Raw genomic sequence first — 18,141 nt, 5'->3', positions numbered from 1 at the left:
AGGTGAAATCTGGATTCTTGCATAACATACATCTAGGCTAGAGGGGGTAGTGGAGGAAGGAAGGAAGGAAGGAAGGAAGGAAGGAAGGAAGGAAGGAACCAACTTTAGAAGGGGGAAGTCCTAAATTTGGGAGATCAGCCTGCCACTGCTGTCTCCTGTTGTCAAACTCACCTGTATTGAGTCTGTAGCCTGGGGTTCAGCTGTAGACCAGGAGGCACATGGCTTTTCTACTTAACTGATCTTATGGGGCAACCTTCCCTAACCTAGCACCCTCCAGATGCTTTGGACTAAAACACCCATCATCCCTGACCATCGCCCATTCAACTGGGATTGATGGGAGTTGTAGTCTAAAACATCTGGAGAGTACCTGGTTGAGGAAAGCTGTTGTAGGAGAAGCTCAACTAACCCTGGGGTTTAAACAAAGTGCCCAGGAGGCACAGCCAGTGCTTTGGGCTTGCCACTGTGGCTACATTTTTGACCGTGGGGTTGTGGGTTTGAATCCAGCCACCATTGTCCTCTGCCAGAAAAGGACCTGTAGGGCTTCCAACTTTGACATGGTTTAGTTTGGCCTGTTGGCTTAGGAGTATGATTTAACTGGTACCTTCAGCAATTGGATCTTAGGTAACAGGTCTGGGAAAGCGTTTCTCTGTCAGACACAGTAGACTGGAGGTGTTCAACTCAAACAGGTTGGGGACAGGGAACTCCCCACCCAACAAATGCCGCAAAGGCTAAACCTGTTTTTTTTCTGACAAGAATGCAAATCCTTCCAGAATGTAACATTTAAACCATCAGTTTTATCCCATTAGACACTAACATCAGAAAGCTTAGCAAACTTTCCTCCAGTAAACATTCCAGTTTCCCTACCAAATGCCGCATTTCAAAAGTCTCAGTGTGCTGATATGTATACCTTAAGTATAAGCAAATATATTTTATTAATAAGTTCTGTTAATAATTAAATATATGCTTTTTTAAAAAAACAGTGGAAAATATCCTGGGGTGTTTTTAAATCAGCCAGGGCAGGCGATGTTAACAAGGGGAGCTCAGCCCTCATGTCACTAGGGGATTCTAGAAGAGGTGCCTTTTCCTGCCTCCAACTTCCATCTTAGCGAAAAGGAAAAGGAAAAAGGGGGCTCCAGCCCAGAGCTGATGGTGTCATTCTGATGGTCGCTTCAGATGCAAAAATCTCTTATGCCAGCAGCGTGACTTTCATCCCTGTTCCAGCTTCTGGCTGCTCTTTTTTCAGCCCAGAAGCCCCAGGAGACCAGCTGACCACTGAGGAATTCCACCTCGATTGGGACACCGTTCTCTCTAGCTCTTTGGGTGCTGTGGTGGTCCGATTTGATGGTCGGGGCTCTGGAAACCAAGGGCTCAAGCTGCTGCACAAGGTCAACATCCGGAAACATCTCTCTCTGATGCAGTTAAGTCCTCTCTGGCCTCTTTGGGTGCTGTTCACATGGCATATATACTGCAGTCAGCCACAGGGTGGCAGAGGTGTTCCAAGTGACCAGGGTGTGACTGACTGCTAGGGATGTACGAAACACCCCCTACCTGGCTCCGCTGGTTCTGCTGGGGGGGGGCGCTCCGTCCCTCCCCCCGGAATCCTCGCTGGGCCAGCTGGCTCCGCTCCGTGGGGATTCCGCGGAGCCGCCGGACAACTCCGCCAGCAGCCGGACATCCGGCCGCTGGCCAGCAGGGACGCAAACGGCAGTGGCCGTAGCCGCCGCTGTTTGCGTCCCTGTATTCAGCCGTGATAGGCTACGTAAATACTTACGTAGCCTATCACATCTGGGTTAAAAAACAACAACACGCGTACGCAAATGGCAGTGGCTACAGCCGCCGCCATTTGCGTTCCCTGTTTTTGGTTGTCTTAGTCTACGTAAATATTTACGTAGACTAAGACAGCGAAAATAAGGGGGAACGCAAATAGTGTCTGCTACGCTATTTGCGTTCCCCGCCGTCTTAGTCTACGTAAATATTTACGCAGACTAAGACAACCAAAAATAGGGAACGCAAATGGCGGCGGCCGTAGCCGCCGCCATTTGCATACGCATTTTTTTTTTTTAACCCAGACGTGATAGGCTACGTAAGTCTTTACGTAGCCTATCACGAATGGAGGAAGAAAAAAAAAAAGACTACAAATGGCTGTGGCAGCCGGTCGGAAGACCAGCCGCCGCCTCCACCGAAGCCGCCGCTGGAGCCACCGCCATCCGGAACATCCGCCCCAGGTAAGTCTCGTCCCGGGGGGGATCTGCGGGGGGCGGGGGGGGTGGCATGCCGTTCCGCCACAGAGTTGGGGGGCCGAATGCACTGGCATTCGGCCTCACTGAAATCCGTGGCAGAATTCTCTGACATCCCTAGTGACTGCCCGCCCAGTGCCCAACCGTGAGGTCAGGGTTGTCAAACGTGATCAGTAGTGGAGGGTGGGCAATTAATATAACCACCCTGCCAGTTCTTAAACTCAGCCCATGGCGGCGCTCTTCTCGTGGTGGGTGAATCTGCAGGGGGATAAAGATGCCACGCTGGGTGGTGTGGGGGTGGCATATGCATTAACCCTGAGCCTATCCAAGTCAAGAAAGGGCCTGATTCAAAGGCCCAGATTTAGAACAGAAGAACAGAAGAAGAGCCCTGCTGGATCAGACCAAGGGTCCATCTAGTCCAGCATTCTGTTCACACAGTGGCCAACCAGCTGTTGACGGCAGACCCACAAGCAGGACATGAGTGCAACAGCACCCTCTCCCCCATGTCCCCCAGCAACTGGTGTACATAGGCATACTGCCTCTTATCCTGCAGGGAGCACATAGCTGTCAGGACCAGTAGCCATTGTTTGCCTTTTCCTCCAGGAATTTGTGCAATCCCCTTTTAAAGCTACCCGAATTGGTGGCCATCACTACATCCTGGTCTGGTCCCAGGACATGGCTATTTCAGAGGTGAGGAACCTCTGGCCTGCAGGCCTAATCTACCCCACAGAGTTTCCCCATCCAACCCACCAAGGCTTGGCTCCCTCTGTGTGCCCCTGCCCAAGTCCCACCTCCTGGCCTGCTGCGTACCAGGGACTTGGGCAGGAGGAGAGGAGAGAAATCCCTTTATTATCTCTTATTTGTGACTGGAGATAACAAGGAGGATCCCCCGTGTGCCACTATCCCTCCCAATGGCTGCTATTTATTTTTAAAGCCTTGAACAGCCTTGGCGCTTGTATAACCTTAGGGAATGTCTCTTGATATATGTTCCTCTGCACCCTTTCTGATAAGAAGGAGAGGTGCTGCTCCAAGTTCCCATCCTCTCAGAGAAAAGACTGGCTGGGATGTGGACTTGCGACTTTTTTGCAGTGGCTCTCATATCCTGGATATGTTTAACCTGGAGAAAAGAAGATTAAGGGAAGGTGGTGATGGTGGTGGTGGTGATGGTGGTGGTGGAACACATGATAGCTGTCCTCAAATACCAGAAGGCCCGTCACATAGAAGATGAAGCAGACTTTTTCTCTGTCACTCTGGAGGGCAGGACTAGAACCAGTGGCTAAAAATTGCAGGGAAGCAGATTTCACCAAAAAAATGAGGAGAGGCTTCCCGACAGCAAGAGCTTCTTGACTGTGGCATAGACTGCCTCGGGAGGTGGTGGGCTGTCCTTCACCGGAGGTATTTCACTGAAGGCTGCATGGCCGTCTGTCGGGGATGCTGCAGTTGCAAGAGTCTTGCATTGAGCATAGAAATGATAAATTCAGTAGTTCCAGATTGCTCAGGTGAAGACAGGGGCACACTCTTGGATCAGGGCTTGAGTGAATGTCCTTACGCGTTCTTAGGCTGCTGTATGTTGTATACCAGGAGTGCAGAACCTCAGGCCCAGGGCCCCAATCTGGCCCACCTAGGGTCACAATCCAGCCCTGCAGGATTCCCAAGAGGGCCACACCACTTTCCATGGCCCCATCCCCTTCCCCTAGCCATCTGTGGTTTCCTGGATTTTGTTTAGTTTTCCCCCATTCTAAAAATCCTCCAGCCAGCATAGTAGTCTAGGGGATTATGGGAGTTGTAGTCCAACATATCCAGATGGTGCCAGGTTGGGGAAGGCTGGCTTAGCCTAATTTACAGTGTACTCCTATGTATGAGTATACAGAAGTAAGTCCCATGAAGTTCAGTTGGGCTTATTCTTTAGGAAGTGGGTTTAGGATTTCAGCCTCCGTCTGCATAACACCTCCCCCATTCCATTTTAAGACTATTACAGCCAATCTGCAGGCAAGGACTTTTTCCTTTTTTCCATCTAGCTCAGCAATATCTTTTTCTCTTCCACCTCCCCGTGTATTTGTGTTTGATATCCAGCCTGGTGAAGAGTTTTAAAGGACTTAAGAGCTTTGCTCACTTCCTCGTCACCTTGATAAAGGAATGGTTACTTCTGGAGGTTATAAACTGATAAATTTGCCCTCTTCTGCGGAGAGGCAGCAGTGGTCAGAGTCCCTGACCTTCATGGCCTATCTGATGCTGCATGGGGCCAAAGGTCAGATAAGACTGGGAGCTGTGTGCAGTGTGTGCTTTGATTTGCTGCAGTTTTGCAGAAAGGAATAAAAATGGAAAGAAGAGCTAAAGATATAAGCAGCATGGATCCCTAAGGGTACAATCCTATGCATGTTTAGGCCTTTTTTCTGTCTAAACATGCATAGGATTGCCCCTTAAATTGCTTAGGACCGGTCTACCCAAAGGAGTTCTTTCTCCCATATGTTCCTGCCCAATTGCTCAGATAATCTTCAGAGCCTCTTCTCTGGATGTCACTGCCCACAATGGTGTGACGGGTGGCTACCATGGGAAGAGCCTTCTCTGTAGTGGCCCTTCGGTCTGTGGCGTGCCCTTCCCAAGAAAGGGACCTGGCTTCCCTCCTGGCTTCTTCATGGTATACCTTTAGACACCAGCTTAAAACCTTCCTCTTGAAGCAGGCATTCAATCTTTATCTGTTGCTTGGATTATTAATTTTACTGCTGGCTCCTAAATGTTTTTAATATTTGCAATGTTTTATATTGTATTTGATATTTTTATTGCTGCATTTTTTTTGGTATTTTATTGATGTAAAATCAATAAAATTTTATTTTATTGATTTTATCAATAAATCAAATAAATCATGATTTTATCAATAAAATTTTATCCCTTCGTTGGGGGTTGTCTTTTTTGAAAATGTTTTAACTTTTTCTTGCAAAATGCCCCGAGGACAGTTGCCAGTTGGGCGTTATACAAATCTTATTAATTGCTTAACGGGACTCTTTAGGAGTTGGTCATCCTTGGACAGCGCATGGAAAATGCAGGGGTGGCAAGAAGGGCCGTGATGGGTGAAAGGTGACGGCAGGGGCCTTGGGGTACACTAACAAGACTCCTCCTCCTGCTGCAGCTGGCTGTTCGAGCTCCCCTACGTGGATCGCAGGCGCACAGCGGTGTATGGAAAGGTAAATCACCTGATCCTTGGGGGCACCCAGACAGCCTGTTGCTGCTTTCTGTCTGTATCCTGGGACGAGGCCTCTCACGCCTGTGGCAAAATACTTCCGCCCTTGCTCTGCCAGCCAGATTTCCAGCCAAATTCATCCTCCTTGTTTGGAGAACAAAAGGTTTGTACTTGGAGCTCTTCCTATGCAGGATAGTGCCCAGCTAGGTAGAGACCCCAGTTACCAGCCAGGGCACTTCCAAAAGGCAGCCTCCCCAGCAGCCATAGTGTTTTTACGTAGGAGGTGCTTCAAAAACAGAGCTAAGGAAAAGACTGGTACAAGATACAGCCCCGAAATTCAAGTACCTCACCTCCCAAGTTGCATTTGGATGGCAGGACCAACAATGGGTGGGCTCCTGATGTGGAGTTGCTTCTGGGAAGATGGGGTCATCTGGTGTCAGTGTTCAGGCCATTTTCTCTCCCACTTTGATGCTACACGTTCCTTCTGGCGCCTCCTGGAGACGTTGTTATTCCAAGAGGCGTTCCTTGCATGACCAGCCGTGGTTTGTTAAATTCCACTTCGTTGGGGGTTGTCTTTTTTGAAAATGTTTTAACTCTTTTAACCCGTTGTTTTATTCTTTTATCATATTCACCGCTCCAAAATCTTCTGATGTGGAGCGGTATATAAATATTGTAAATAAATAAATAAATGCTTAAAATTAAAAAAACACGAGCTAAAAATGTGTGTTTCCTCCTTAGGCTAAAGCATGAAAACACACATTTTGCGGGGATTTGTGCATTTTTGCAAGTGTGAATTTGCACAAATTCAGGAAATTGGAAAACATCCAATTCTATCAATGAGCGGACAACAAAACAAAAGGCACCTTACAATTCACAAAATGCAGACGGGGCGAATTTTGCAAAATCCTTACCCCCCCAGAAGCCAGAGCTCACTTTGGGGTGCCAGGGACCTATCAATGACAGCTCCTTATTGAGGATTGCAGCCACCTGGAAACACGTTAAGGGTGAGATCCCATGCATGTTTAGACAGGGAGAAGTCATGCGACTCCTGGCCTCCCTGGCCCGACGAGCTTGTACCGCCGTCCTCCGAGGCCGAGAACTTTGACTGGGAAGCCCCAGGAGAGCCACGGTCTCCCCTGCGCTGGTGGAGCCAACGGCTGCAGGAGCAGGCAAGGCCACTTCCATTGAAAGGGGCTTCTGTCCGCAGAAGCGGAGCGAGCCACGCAAACTGAGCTGAAGCCTCTGGGTCTCTGGGGTTGTCTGTTGCTGACAGCAGCCTGAGCTGCCTGGAACCTTTGCTGGAAACAGAAGCAAGCCTGGCCTGGCCTAGAACCTCCCACTTGGGCTGGAACCCCTCCTGTCAGGGTGGAAACTGAGCCGATAGAACCCCAGAGCAGTTCTGATTCTGAGGAGGAACATCAATCCGTGGGAGAGGAGCTCGCTCATCTCTCACAGGAACAGCAGCTGGCAGAGATTCCTCCTGCCAGCATTCCTGGGAGAGATAGTGACCCTGGCAGTGAGAGAGTGCTGGAGGGGGGCTTGCTGGACGCTCGACACCGACGCAGGGAGCGACGACAAATAGAGGGCGCGGAAAGGAGGTGTAGTGCTCGTTGGGCGGGCAAGCAACGGTCGCGTCCTGAGGACCCAAGGGAAAGAGGGAGGATCTCTCCCTAGCCCATAAGTTCAGAGTCTTCCCGTGATTCTCCTTCAAACGGGGACCAACTGCCTAACCTGGAGCATTGGCTACTCTCCTATCTTTCCCCAGTGCTGTTCCTTGCTTAGTCGCTGGTGATTAGCATCTGAAGAAGTCATTAAGTTATAAAAGGATTAAAGCCTTAAAAAGAATCCTTTTGTCTGTGTCTTGAGTTGGCTATTTGAGTAGACTGTAAGAGGCAGCTAGGGCGCTCCTGACACTGCCTGTCTGACAGCACCGCCTAGGCAGAACAGTGGTGTGGGTGCAAGAGTGCTTCCTAGCGTAGGCATTTGGACCACTCTGTCGCGCTGCCCAGGCTGATTTGGCCACTCCGTTTGGACCAGCAGTGATCATTGCTAGGACTGGCACAATCCCCCCTTATGGCTGCCAGGCCCACCTGTCGCTCACAAAAGCAATGTGATTGCAGCCACCTGGAAACACCCTAAGGAGGCACATGCAGTTGTATGCATATTTGGACAGAAAAAGGAGTTGCATATTTGTGCAACTCCCGGCATCACCCAGCCAGCCATGCCGGCGATGAATGCTGGGAGTTGTATGACTTATTTCTGTCTAAACATGCATAGGGCTGCACCTTGAGATGTTCTGCCTGCCGGACCCCATTCATCCAGCTGTTCATGCAGAAATGTGGTCTACTTCCATAGGTGGCACCATAAACAGCATCTGCATTTCTCATATCTGTACATCTGTTGAAAGAGTCCTATGGATTGAACATGCGTTCTGGTTAAACAGCTCTCTCCCATTTTGTATCGCAGTGTGACAACAACTGGATACAGAAAGGAGCACAATAGAGATCAGAAGGTGTTCTCAGTAAAACAGCCATTCCTTTCAAAGAGAGCAAAAGGCCCTCAGGTCAAAACACACACACACGTGCATGTGTGCAAAGAGAATAGCAAAGCTGAATCACACATCACCCCTCGTTAACAAATCAACTTAATCTGGGTCATAGGCAGCTATGGAACTCCCTTACCCATTCCGTTTGCCTGGAGCCAAATTTATTCGTCTTCAGCTGACACCTAAAGAGTATCTTTTTGGGCCCAGGCATTTAATGGTTTGTATATTTTAACGTTCTGATGATTTTTAACTGATATGCCGCTGATTGAATTTTTATTTGCTTTTGTGTGTTTAGAACTGCAATTTTTGTTTTAAAGTATTGCATGCCACTTTGGAAATGTTACTTTTAAAATGGTAAACTTTCACATTTGAAATAACAGAATGGGCATGTGTGTGTTTTTAGGCCTATGGAGGCTTTTTAGCACTGAAGCTCATGGAAACATTGGACAGCCTCTTTAAATGTGGAGCCGCCGTGGCACCCATCACCAGCTTCCGCTTCCATGGTGAGCAGTAGCAAGGTCCATGTATGTTTCACTTCGTTTTTTAAAGGGACTGGAATTCCGCACCAAAATGCTTTTTTGCTTTTTGCAGAGTTTAGGTCAAGTTCTGCTACCTGTATAAATCATGCAGCTTCACTGCTATGTTTAGAACCACCCTGGGAAACGTAGGAACCATGAGCCTTTCTACACAAGGCTTTTATTGTGCGCTCATGATTTCTCACTCATGGTAGTTTGCGGGTCCTTTACACGACGTCATCATCCTCTAGGGCTTCTCCTGTGCTTTGCAACCATTATCGCAGGTTTCCCTAGATCGAGGAAAGTCTGTAATGTACTGAATAGCACTATGAAACGCTCCATGTATTTGTGTAATTCCACTATACCACAGCACCATCTAGTGGCTGTATAATGAAACATATAGAACGGCAGAGAAAGAACCCCCTTGTCCCCCGGGGTGAAAAGCATATGTAATGGAGCAGAACTGAATCCCACAAAGAATCCAGAGCAGAAGCTCCAGTAAATGTGTGGGATAAAATGCCCAATGAAAGCAGCAAAACTTCTCATCTGTTGCGGAGTGGGATCCAATGACAGCAGTTGGGAGAACCAGACTTTTAGCAAGTCTTGAGGGTTTTCCTGTTCAGTGGCACCATCAGGACAGGACTTTGGGGCTGATGTCCAGGGCCCTGCTCAGCAGAACAAGCAGGAGGTGTGTGTGGGGTGGGGGGGCTAAGACCATTAATTAAGTCCAGAGTCTAAAATTACCTAACTGCACCACTGTTCCTGCTTTGGGCTTCTCCCACTGTAGCTGTAATGGGGAGGTGGTTATTGGAAGAAGCTGTTCTGGAGAACCTTTCCTCTGTCTCTTCCCACAGCCGCCACCTTCTCTGAACGCTACCTAGGGATGCCAGCCCGTGAGGATGCCGCCTACACGGTATGGAGAAATGGGTGTCAAAGAGGGCCTCCCCTGTGGCTTCCCCCCCCTCCACCCCACTCTTGCCTACTGAATGAGGTAGGAACCAGCAACTCTTGTCTCCCAAGCATGACTTGAGAGCCACCTATGCAGAGAAGCCTCCCTGAGTCTACAAACACCACTAGCCTGCAGAGGTAGTATGAGCTGGTTCCAACTTTTCATCTCCCAAGATGAGTGAATGTCAGTTGCCTACTGTCAAGAATGAATCTGAGCATGTGGAGATGTCTAGCAGCTCAGATTCAGAATGGGAACAGCCAGAACAGGGGGAGACTCCCTCCCTAGTGAGCTCAGATATGGCAAGGCCTTCTTCCCAAGACCTTGATTCACAGATGGCTCAGCCTGAACACACACTCCCTTTCCTCCTCCATGAGAACCCAGGTTTCGGGGGAGGAGGAGAGTGAGGGGCATGACTTGCGGGATGCTAGGGTCTGTCACAGAGCGAAGCAGGAAAAGTTAGAGGCGGAGCTCAGACGTTCCACCAGGTTGGCGACGCATGAAAGCCTACAAAGGAGGGAGCCACCCTAAAGGAGGGACATCCCTGCAAAGCTAGTCTGGCCAAGAAGTTCTTGTTCAGACTGCTGACAACTTCTCTAACTTCCACTTCTGCTCCTCTGTTGATATTCGTAATTGTGTGGATTAGCTGTTTTCATTGCAATCTGAGAGTTTCCCAGCATTTGCATTTGTAAGGAAACTTGTTCAGTCGTTCAGTCTCGTCAGTCGTGTCTCTTCGTGACCCCATGGACCATAGCACGCCAGGCCTTCCTGTCTTGCGCTCTCTCCCGGAGTGTGCTCAAGTTCATATTCATTGCATCCATCGGTGATGCTATCTAGCCATCTCATCCTCTGCCGTCCCCTTCTCCTTTTGCCTTCAGTCTTTCCCAGCATCAGGGTCTTTTCCAGGGAGTTTTCTCTTCGCATTAGGTGGCCAAAATATTTGAGCTTCAGCTTCAGTATCTGTCCTTCCAATGAGCACTCAGGGTTGATTTCCTTCAGGATTGACTGATCTGACCTCCTTGTAGGGAGCCTGAAGCCTGGTCTCCTGGAGTGTGTTGATTGCAAAGGGGGAAGTTGAAGGATCCTGACACCTACTGCCTTGCAGTAGATATTGATCCTAAGATATTAGTACCTGTTGAGAGAGAGAGCGAGCGCACAGCTTCTAATGAGGGTGGAAGCTAGAACATTTAGCTCAAAATGCATTTTTTGAATACTCTGTTGTTAGTCTTCTTATCTTTCTTACACATTTTACCTTAAGACTGACTACATCGACAGTGGTCCAGAGCCTCCTTGTTGTTTTGCTGTTGTGCCTCTTTACACCAACTTTTATATAGATCTATATATACATTTAAAAAATTTAGTACCGCAATGACTAGAATTCAAAGAGTCCTCACAGTGGCTTACAGTAAGGCAACGACAAAACACACACAATAGAAACACAATTGCTAATGAAATTAAAAAGAATAAGGGAGCAATCCTATGTACCTTAGACAGCATCTGGGGGACATAGGATTTTTTGGTTTTTGGGCTCCAAGGTCAGAAGAAGGACTCCAACTTTGGAGCCCAGAAACCACGCTCCCTGCCCCTCCCCCACCCCTCCTAGTTGGCATGGTTCTCTCTGCGCTGGCTACATCTCTGCACTTGGAAACAGAGACAGGAAAAAGGGGGTGGTCCCAGGGGCAGGGCGTGCAGGAGACCACAAAAGTTGTGTTATGCAGCTTCCTGAGTGCCATGCAGCCTTCACCCATCCTGCTCTGAAGCTCCCCAGCTAGACAGGCAAAATCACCCGTCTGGCCAAAAATGCAGGGTGGCTGGGGCACGGAGGTGAGGATTGCCTCTGTGCTCTGGCTGCCCTGCATTGGATAGTCATCTAAGACTGTCTCCATAGGATTGTGCCCTTTATCCGTTATAACTGATGTTAAACATCTGATGTTACTTACAATGCGTGATTCCAGGCAGAAGGTTCCAAGCACTACAAAGTCCTGGCTTTTCTGTTGTAAGCTACAAGCGGGATTGCAATTGCTCATCCACACTTCCAGGGGGGTGTAATGCTTTTATGGCGTGTGCACCTCACTATGTGCCTATCCCTGCTGATGGTGCTCAGTTCTCCAGTGGGCTGAATGGGAGCTCTGCAGGAGTTGCAGGCTGAATGGGAGCTCTGCAGGAATTGCAGCCTTTTGCAGTGGTCTTCCCTCAACCAAGCACAGTTTGCATTGGCTCCCCTTCTGACTGACCTGCTCTTTAAAAAAAACCAAATGCTTGCAACCAGAGCAATGCCTCTCTGTAATTTTGGGGCAAGGCAGGTATGAGCTGTGAAAAGAGGAAGTAAACAATTAGGCTGAGTCTTAAAAGAAGTCAGAAAAGTAAAAAGTTTATACTGCAACGATTTTGAGCAGCTGCTGTTCTGTTCTCCCCTTCTGATGTTTTGAAGCGGCTTCCTGATTGCTCAGCAGCCAGCTTGCTCAAATGGCTTTCAACAAAAAAAAAGCCTGGGTAGGAACTAGGAAAGAACTCTCAGATGTTGCTGTCACTGGTGTATTCCAATAAAAATGCACCAGTGCACCTAACGTTTTTTAATGGTTAGTTGTGCTATCCCAGCATAGCATAATTCCACTATTCTGGTTTTTATTTTGTTTTTTAAAAGGTACCTGCACCACAGCATTAGAAGTCTGCAGCTAACAATCGGGGTGTAAGTCCCATTGATTTCCCCCGAGAGTGATCCATCTGTAGTCTCCTCAATTTCACTGCACCTTATCAGACAACCTGATCTAGTCAGTTTCACAACCCCTCTGTAGTCACTTTCACAAGGCAGATAGAAAACTTGCAGGCTTGATTTTCCCTCTTTTTAATTGGGTCTGAAACTCCTGTTTTAACATAAAGCCTCGGTGCCCCTTCCTCATACTTGGAGCACTAATCAGCACAATGTTTAATCCCCCCACTTACTCCTATTTTATAAGGTCTGAATGGCACAAGTACACAATATGTTTTTTTAAAAGAGAACCCTCTAATTAAGTAGCTATTTGAGGCAGGGTAGTGGTTAGGACAACTCTTTCATTCCAGAAGAGAACAAAGCTTTGACTTGGATTCCTGCATTGAGCAGGGGGTTGGACTTGATGGTCTTATAGGCCCCTTCCAACCCTACTGTTCTATGATTCTATGATTCTAAGGTACAGGAAGCAGTCATTCATTTGAGCTGAGCAACACACACCTTCCTGCCCATCATTTTGAAATCTTCAAATGACTCTTAGGTTTTGGTGCATATGCATATCACTTACTTTAAGGTTGAGTTTGTAGCGCTTGCTTGGTCTGTGGTTCTACAAGTGTCACAGGCACCTCCTGCCATGCAGGAATTAAGCAAGGGAAACTTTTTCTGGCATAAGAATTAAAACAGCCTTCCCCAAACAGGGGTCCTCCAGATGTGTTGGACTGCAGCTCCCATAATTCCTAGCCAGCATGGGAATTATGGGAGATGTGGCCCAACATATCTGGAGGGCACCAGGTTGCTAAGTTAAAGTGATGGGGAAAGCTTTACCAGTTGCTGTGGCTCAAGCCACAGGAGCAGAGCCAGGACGTGAGTGACATGTCTTTGGTTCCTGCCACTTCCTCCTTGTTCTATACTTTCTATTTCCTCCCTCAGATGGCCTCTGTATTGGACGATGCTGCCCGCCTCAAGGACAGAAACATCCTGCTTGTGCATGGAACTGGGGATGGTAAGGTTGAACAGAGATGTTGATACTCTCTGTAGGAACTCAGCCACCCAGGGCCAGCCCATTTTGCTGCCTGAGGCAGAGGACAAGATGGTGCCCCCCACCCCTTCCATGTACAGAAGCTGACTGGCCTGGCAGTTGAATATTATTTCAACACTGGGTCCTCCATCTCCCGTGAGGGCAGCAGGCTAGTTTAGGGGGTGCTGGTCAGGCTGTTAGGCACCCACAGCTCTGTCCTCCAAGAGGAGGGAAAGACCAGGGGGCTCAAGGAGAAATGACTGTGGGGAGCTGCCACTGCTGCTCTCTGAGATCTGCTTCCTGAGGTGATTACCTCACTCTGCCTAATGGTAGGACCAGCCCTGCAACCACCCCCAAACAAATGCTGTTTAGGTTGATGGAGCCATGCCAGTGTTGGTTGCTCCAAGGCTTTGGGGGGCCCTTTGGCCATAAAGCAGTGTGTGAGTGGTACAAACAACTGTTTTTTTACTCTCTTGGAGGACAGAGCTGGTTAATCTGAATGCCAGCGCCGCCCCTTGTTAACACTGGTTGTTCTTAGCCCTATGGAAGGGAGCGTACAAGGAGACAGAGGTTGTTCCCCCCTCCCCATCTGTTACCTACTTCACCTTCCCCCTCCTTCCTCCCACAGCCACGGTGCATTTCCAGCATACAGCTGAACTTCTCGTCCAGCTGCTAGCTGCAGAGTCTAACTACACCACCCAGGTAGGATATATTGGGAAGGAGGGGTCAGGTTTCTCTCCATGGGAAACTGCTGTTAGTGTATCCCCTTATTACATTCACCCCACTCCTGTGACCAGTACATTTAATAAATGAATAAATAGTAATAACCACCACAACAACTGTGATGATGATCTGCCCCCCCACCCCACCTTGAGGAGGCAATAAACAGCCCTAACCAATAAGCACTGCTAACGCGTTGTGTCTGTTTCCCAGATCTACCCAGATGAAGGCCACACATTCTTTCTGGATGCCAACCGGCGTCACCTCCGCCAGACCCTGATCTCCTTCTTCCAGAATTGCTTCGAGGATTCAAAGCATACACATCTACTGGATGAGGAAGACAAGGACTCATAGTGCTTTTCCAGGGTGGGATACTGAGGACCCACCAGATACCAATCTCCCTTGGCCTTTTCTTTGCTGTGCTACTAACTCTTGGTAGCAATTTGCGCCCCCCACCCTGCCAAGGGTCAACACTGTGTGTCTATTGCATTAAGCACACAATTTGACACTGACCACAGAATTAAGCATCCTGAGAATCTGTGCTTCCAGATATTTCTTCTTTTTTAATATTAAAATATCTCCAAGTTTCTAGCCCTCAGGGTTGTGAAGATAGCTTTTGAAGTGTGTGAGTGCACATGCACAATGGCTAGGGAAAATTCCAGAGCCAGAAGAGAGGCTGAGCAGGATTTTCAGTTGTTGAGGGATGGTTGTTGGCTTTTCCACATGCCTTACACATTCCTTTGCCCAACCAGAGGAATAGCAAAAACAGAACAAGCTATGATGTAACTTAAGAAATGTATGCGGAGTTGCTCATTGATGCTATGTATACAGGTTGCAAAATGTATTTTTCCTTAGCACGGGCTGTGGGTTCATTTATTGCAGATTCCCCCCCCCCCCCACACACACACAGACCTCTTTTTCAGCACTCAGTATATACAACCTGCAAAGGGATGAAAAATGGCAATATGCAAAAGCGGTGACCTTACACTCTGTTGCCAAGAGATTGAGCTGTCAACTAGGAAGTCCCTAATTATAATATTGCCTCTTCTGTGAACTCACTAGACAGCCTCAGGCAAGCCATGATTGAAAGCTGCCTCTTATACTGGGTCAGACTACTTCTCAATCTGGTCTGACTGGCAGTAGCTCTCCAGGGTCTCAAACAAAGAAGGCTCTTTCCTTTCACTTGCTACCTAAACCTACACAGAGGTGGTGGGGATTGAACCTGAGACATCTTGCATGCAAAGCATGTGCTGTACCACTGAGCTAACAGTCCTTGCCTTGCTCTCAGCTGCAATAGCAAGCATCATTGATGTTGACTTGCATTTTAGGATTGTCGTGGGGATTACTGAAATAATATATGTGAAACATTTTGGACACTCTGAAGCACTGCATACAAGCTTAAGAATAATTTATAATCATTTAAAAAGCAAACTGACAGGATGACTACATGCAATAGATGACAGGGTTCTGGTACCTGTAACAGCAGGAGCAAATTTTTGCATTCCTGTAACACGGGTGGGCAACTGCGGGAGATCTAGGGGCCATTTTTGCTCCCCGGAAACACCATGGGTCGCACTCTGTGGGGTGCTGCCCAGTGTGCGAGGCACTTGAACTTTTTTTTAAAAAACCAACAAAAATTGTGGTCTGCCACCAAAATTCGGCATCAAACTGCTCTGTGACACTAAAGGGGTTAAATTCAGTTTGTTTGCAAACAAGCTAAATTTGACCCATTTAGCACTCTAGTGATAAAACACCATTTTTTAGTTTGTTTTGTTTTTTAAAAGGGTTTTTTTTGCCACCGCCTAATTCAGCAGTGTGGCGGGAGGACTTGTGCAGCGTGCATGCTCCATGTTGCCCGCCTCTGCTGTAGCGCTATGACATTGCAGGCTTCTGAAATTCCCTCCCAGAAAACCCTTGACCTCCTGCTATGCAGCAGGCAGAAGGAGGAATGAGGCTGCAGGGTTCTAAGATAGTACAATGGACTGTACCATTTCTGGTGGGGGAATGTTTCCTTTCACCCTGCAAGAAGAAAACTAATGCAACATAGAAAAGACAGCTTGATAACTCAGCTAGAACCTTTTGCCTTTATATATAGTTAGTTTTTTTTTAATTTCCGGGGAGTTTGTTTGACTTCTATATGAAGGAGTATTACAAAATGGCATCCCCCACCTGCAGTTGGAACTGGTGGAGGCCCAGGGCTATCCCAAGATAAATTTTGCTGCCTGAGGCAGAACAGCTAATCCCCCACCGCCAAGGTGCAGAGTACCCAAGGGCAGCCAAGGTATTTTAGCACTTGAAGCAGAGAATTCCACCAGTATCTTTCCCCCTGACAGTAAAAATAGAACCATCATAAATTAAATAACTGTTTGCATGGCACAAAAAATCAGCAGCTTGATACAACTGCCTCATGGTGGGGCTGGCCCTTCACACGTAACTTTACCTCTTCTGGTTTTTACCACCTTATTCTGCTCTGTCTGTGTAGACCAGATCTCTCAAGAGGCCCGAGGATTCCCTTCCTGCCTCAAATATCCCATACACAATGTGTACTATAGTTGCCAATTCCCCTCATTCCACCTTTGCTGCTGTGCTTTTAACAGCCATTTAGCACACATTAAATAAGGGAAGCTTTTCCATTGCTTTGTCTCCACTCTATACCAGGGAAAAGTTTGCCTCTGTGGCAGGTTGCTCTTAAAAGGAAAGGAGCAAGGGCAAAAATATGTGGTACCCCCTACACCCTGTTATTTCACTTGCACTCTGAGCTGAAGCCGGCAATCTCCAAGCCGGCTTTTGACTTCCAGGCTCCTTCCTGGACATCAGGCATGCCTCCTCTCGCCACTCCCAGGTCCATCGAGCAGGGGTTGGGTAGACCCACAGCGACCCTTGACCCTTCCAGGTGTTTAGATAGCCAGATCTTCCAGCACAAGCAGCAGCAACACTTGGTGTTCCCACATACTTGAGAGGCTGAGAAAACAAAGGTAATTCTGTCTAATTTAATTGTTCTTCAGGCTGTAGACTCATCTCTCTTCCTCCCTTTCCCCCGCCCTATATAGATGCTCACACAGACACACCAAACATTGGCAGGGGCTTCACCTGAAAGGTACCCATAATGCAGTAGTCCCCAAATTTCCTCAGAATTCCTGACTCTTCTTTGGAAGTCAAAGGAGATTTCTTTGCAGATCTCTCAAAGTCCTTCCTGCACAGCAGTTTTTAAAGAACTGTCCTTTCTCTCTCAGGAGAAATTCCAAAGCCCAGCTCCATTCCAACAATACAGGTGTGATTGCCACTGTGGATTTCATAAAAGGAGCACAGTTCCCCCCTTGCTTCTGTTAAGTTTCTCCAGAACGGTTGGTGGAGTCCATCAGACCTTCACCTCCCAGCCCCCCACAACAGATAAGAGTTACCTGTTATATCTTCATGGTACCCCTTACATGTGCTGACCTCTGCATGTGGAACCTGTATCACTAGGGTGAGGGGGGTGCTGGCTGTGTACCTTTTATAAGTTAACATAAAAAAGATTTTTCAGCAAGTGCTTTTCTTACTGGCAGCTGTGATTTCTGTGAAATAGGCTTCTGTTGGTGCTAAAAACTGGATTCAAAGGAATTCTTTAGTGTGTTGTGGCTCAAACCCCACCTCTGCCTTGAACTCAGTCTTTTGGGCAGGTCACTTGTCCTTTGCCATGTCTCCCATGGCATCCATTTTGTGGTGGTGCCCATGACAGGTTCTCAAATTGCCAAATAAGGTAAAAAAAGGTTGCCTATCCCTGTACTAGGATCTGAAGGTCCATTGGGAAAGAAGCTCCTGCTGTGTTTGGTGTTTCCTGAAATCTGTAGTGTGTGTGTGTGTGTGTGTGTGTGTGTGCGCGCGTCTGTTTGGTTTCATTAAAAACCAAACCCCATGTTTTTCTTACCCTAAATGTATATGAAAAAGAGATGCAAGAAAATAATCTATTGTGTGAACTTTCCAGTTTGGGAGGCAAAAATAAGTCATGTGGTGGGGAGGGGGGAGTGGTCCTGTTTTTGAATTTGTACCATTTCAGCCTGAGATCTGCACACATTACTGTACTGTGGCTTGGCCTGGGGTAATCATTTTTGCACAAGGAAAACAAGTTGTTTAGGGGCTGATATATTTCCTCCTGTCATTTTGTAGTTTCCATGCTGCTCTTGCTTAATTTTCAAATCAAAAGAGGATGTATACAGTCCTGTTGCTCCAAGGCCCTGCCTCAGAGTAGCTGAATTCATGGAAGCTGTAGCTAATAAAGTTGTGGCCTGCTTTGAA

At 47.8% G+C, this 18,141-nt stretch overlaps 1 protein-coding gene across 8 annotated transcripts in view; it reads left to right on the top strand.

The window, feature by feature from the left end:
• LOC146353689 (inactive dipeptidyl peptidase 10-like) overlaps nucleotides 1–18,141 on the top strand; it is a 57,508-nt gene extending 39,367 nt beyond the window's left edge. For 4 of the 8 annotated variants that reach the window (XM_084837085.1, XM_084837084.1, XM_084837083.1 and 1 more), the window contains 7 exons: nucleotides 1,244–1,417; nucleotides 5,365–5,419; nucleotides 8,364–8,463; nucleotides 9,330–9,388; nucleotides 13,059–13,131; nucleotides 13,775–13,848; nucleotides 14,080–18,141. In XM_084837085.1, coding sequence (XP_084693211.1) covers nucleotides 1,244–1,417; nucleotides 5,365–5,419; nucleotides 8,364–8,463; nucleotides 9,330–9,388; nucleotides 13,059–13,131; nucleotides 13,775–13,848; nucleotides 14,080–14,220 — 676 coding nt within the window. In that variant the 3' untranslated portion in view covers nucleotides 14,221–18,141. Of the gene's footprint in view, nucleotides 1–1,243; nucleotides 1,418–5,364; nucleotides 5,579–8,363; nucleotides 8,464–9,329; nucleotides 9,389–13,058; nucleotides 13,132–13,774; nucleotides 13,849–14,079 lie in introns of all 8 variants that reach the window. The other 4 variants (XM_084837082.1, XM_084837081.1, XM_084837080.1 and 1 more) reach the window with 1 other exon arrangement.

Source organism: Heloderma suspectum, chromosome 2 (genome assembly GCF_057233095.1).
Source record: "Heloderma suspectum isolate Gila_16-S chromosome 2, 16-S_ref, whole genome shotgun sequence".
In the NCBI taxonomy this organism is placed as follows: domain Eukaryota; kingdom Metazoa; phylum Chordata; class Lepidosauria; order Squamata; family Helodermatidae; genus Heloderma; species Heloderma suspectum.
Note: the sequence above shows the minus strand (reverse complement) of the source record. Positions and strands in the feature narration are given on the sequence as shown.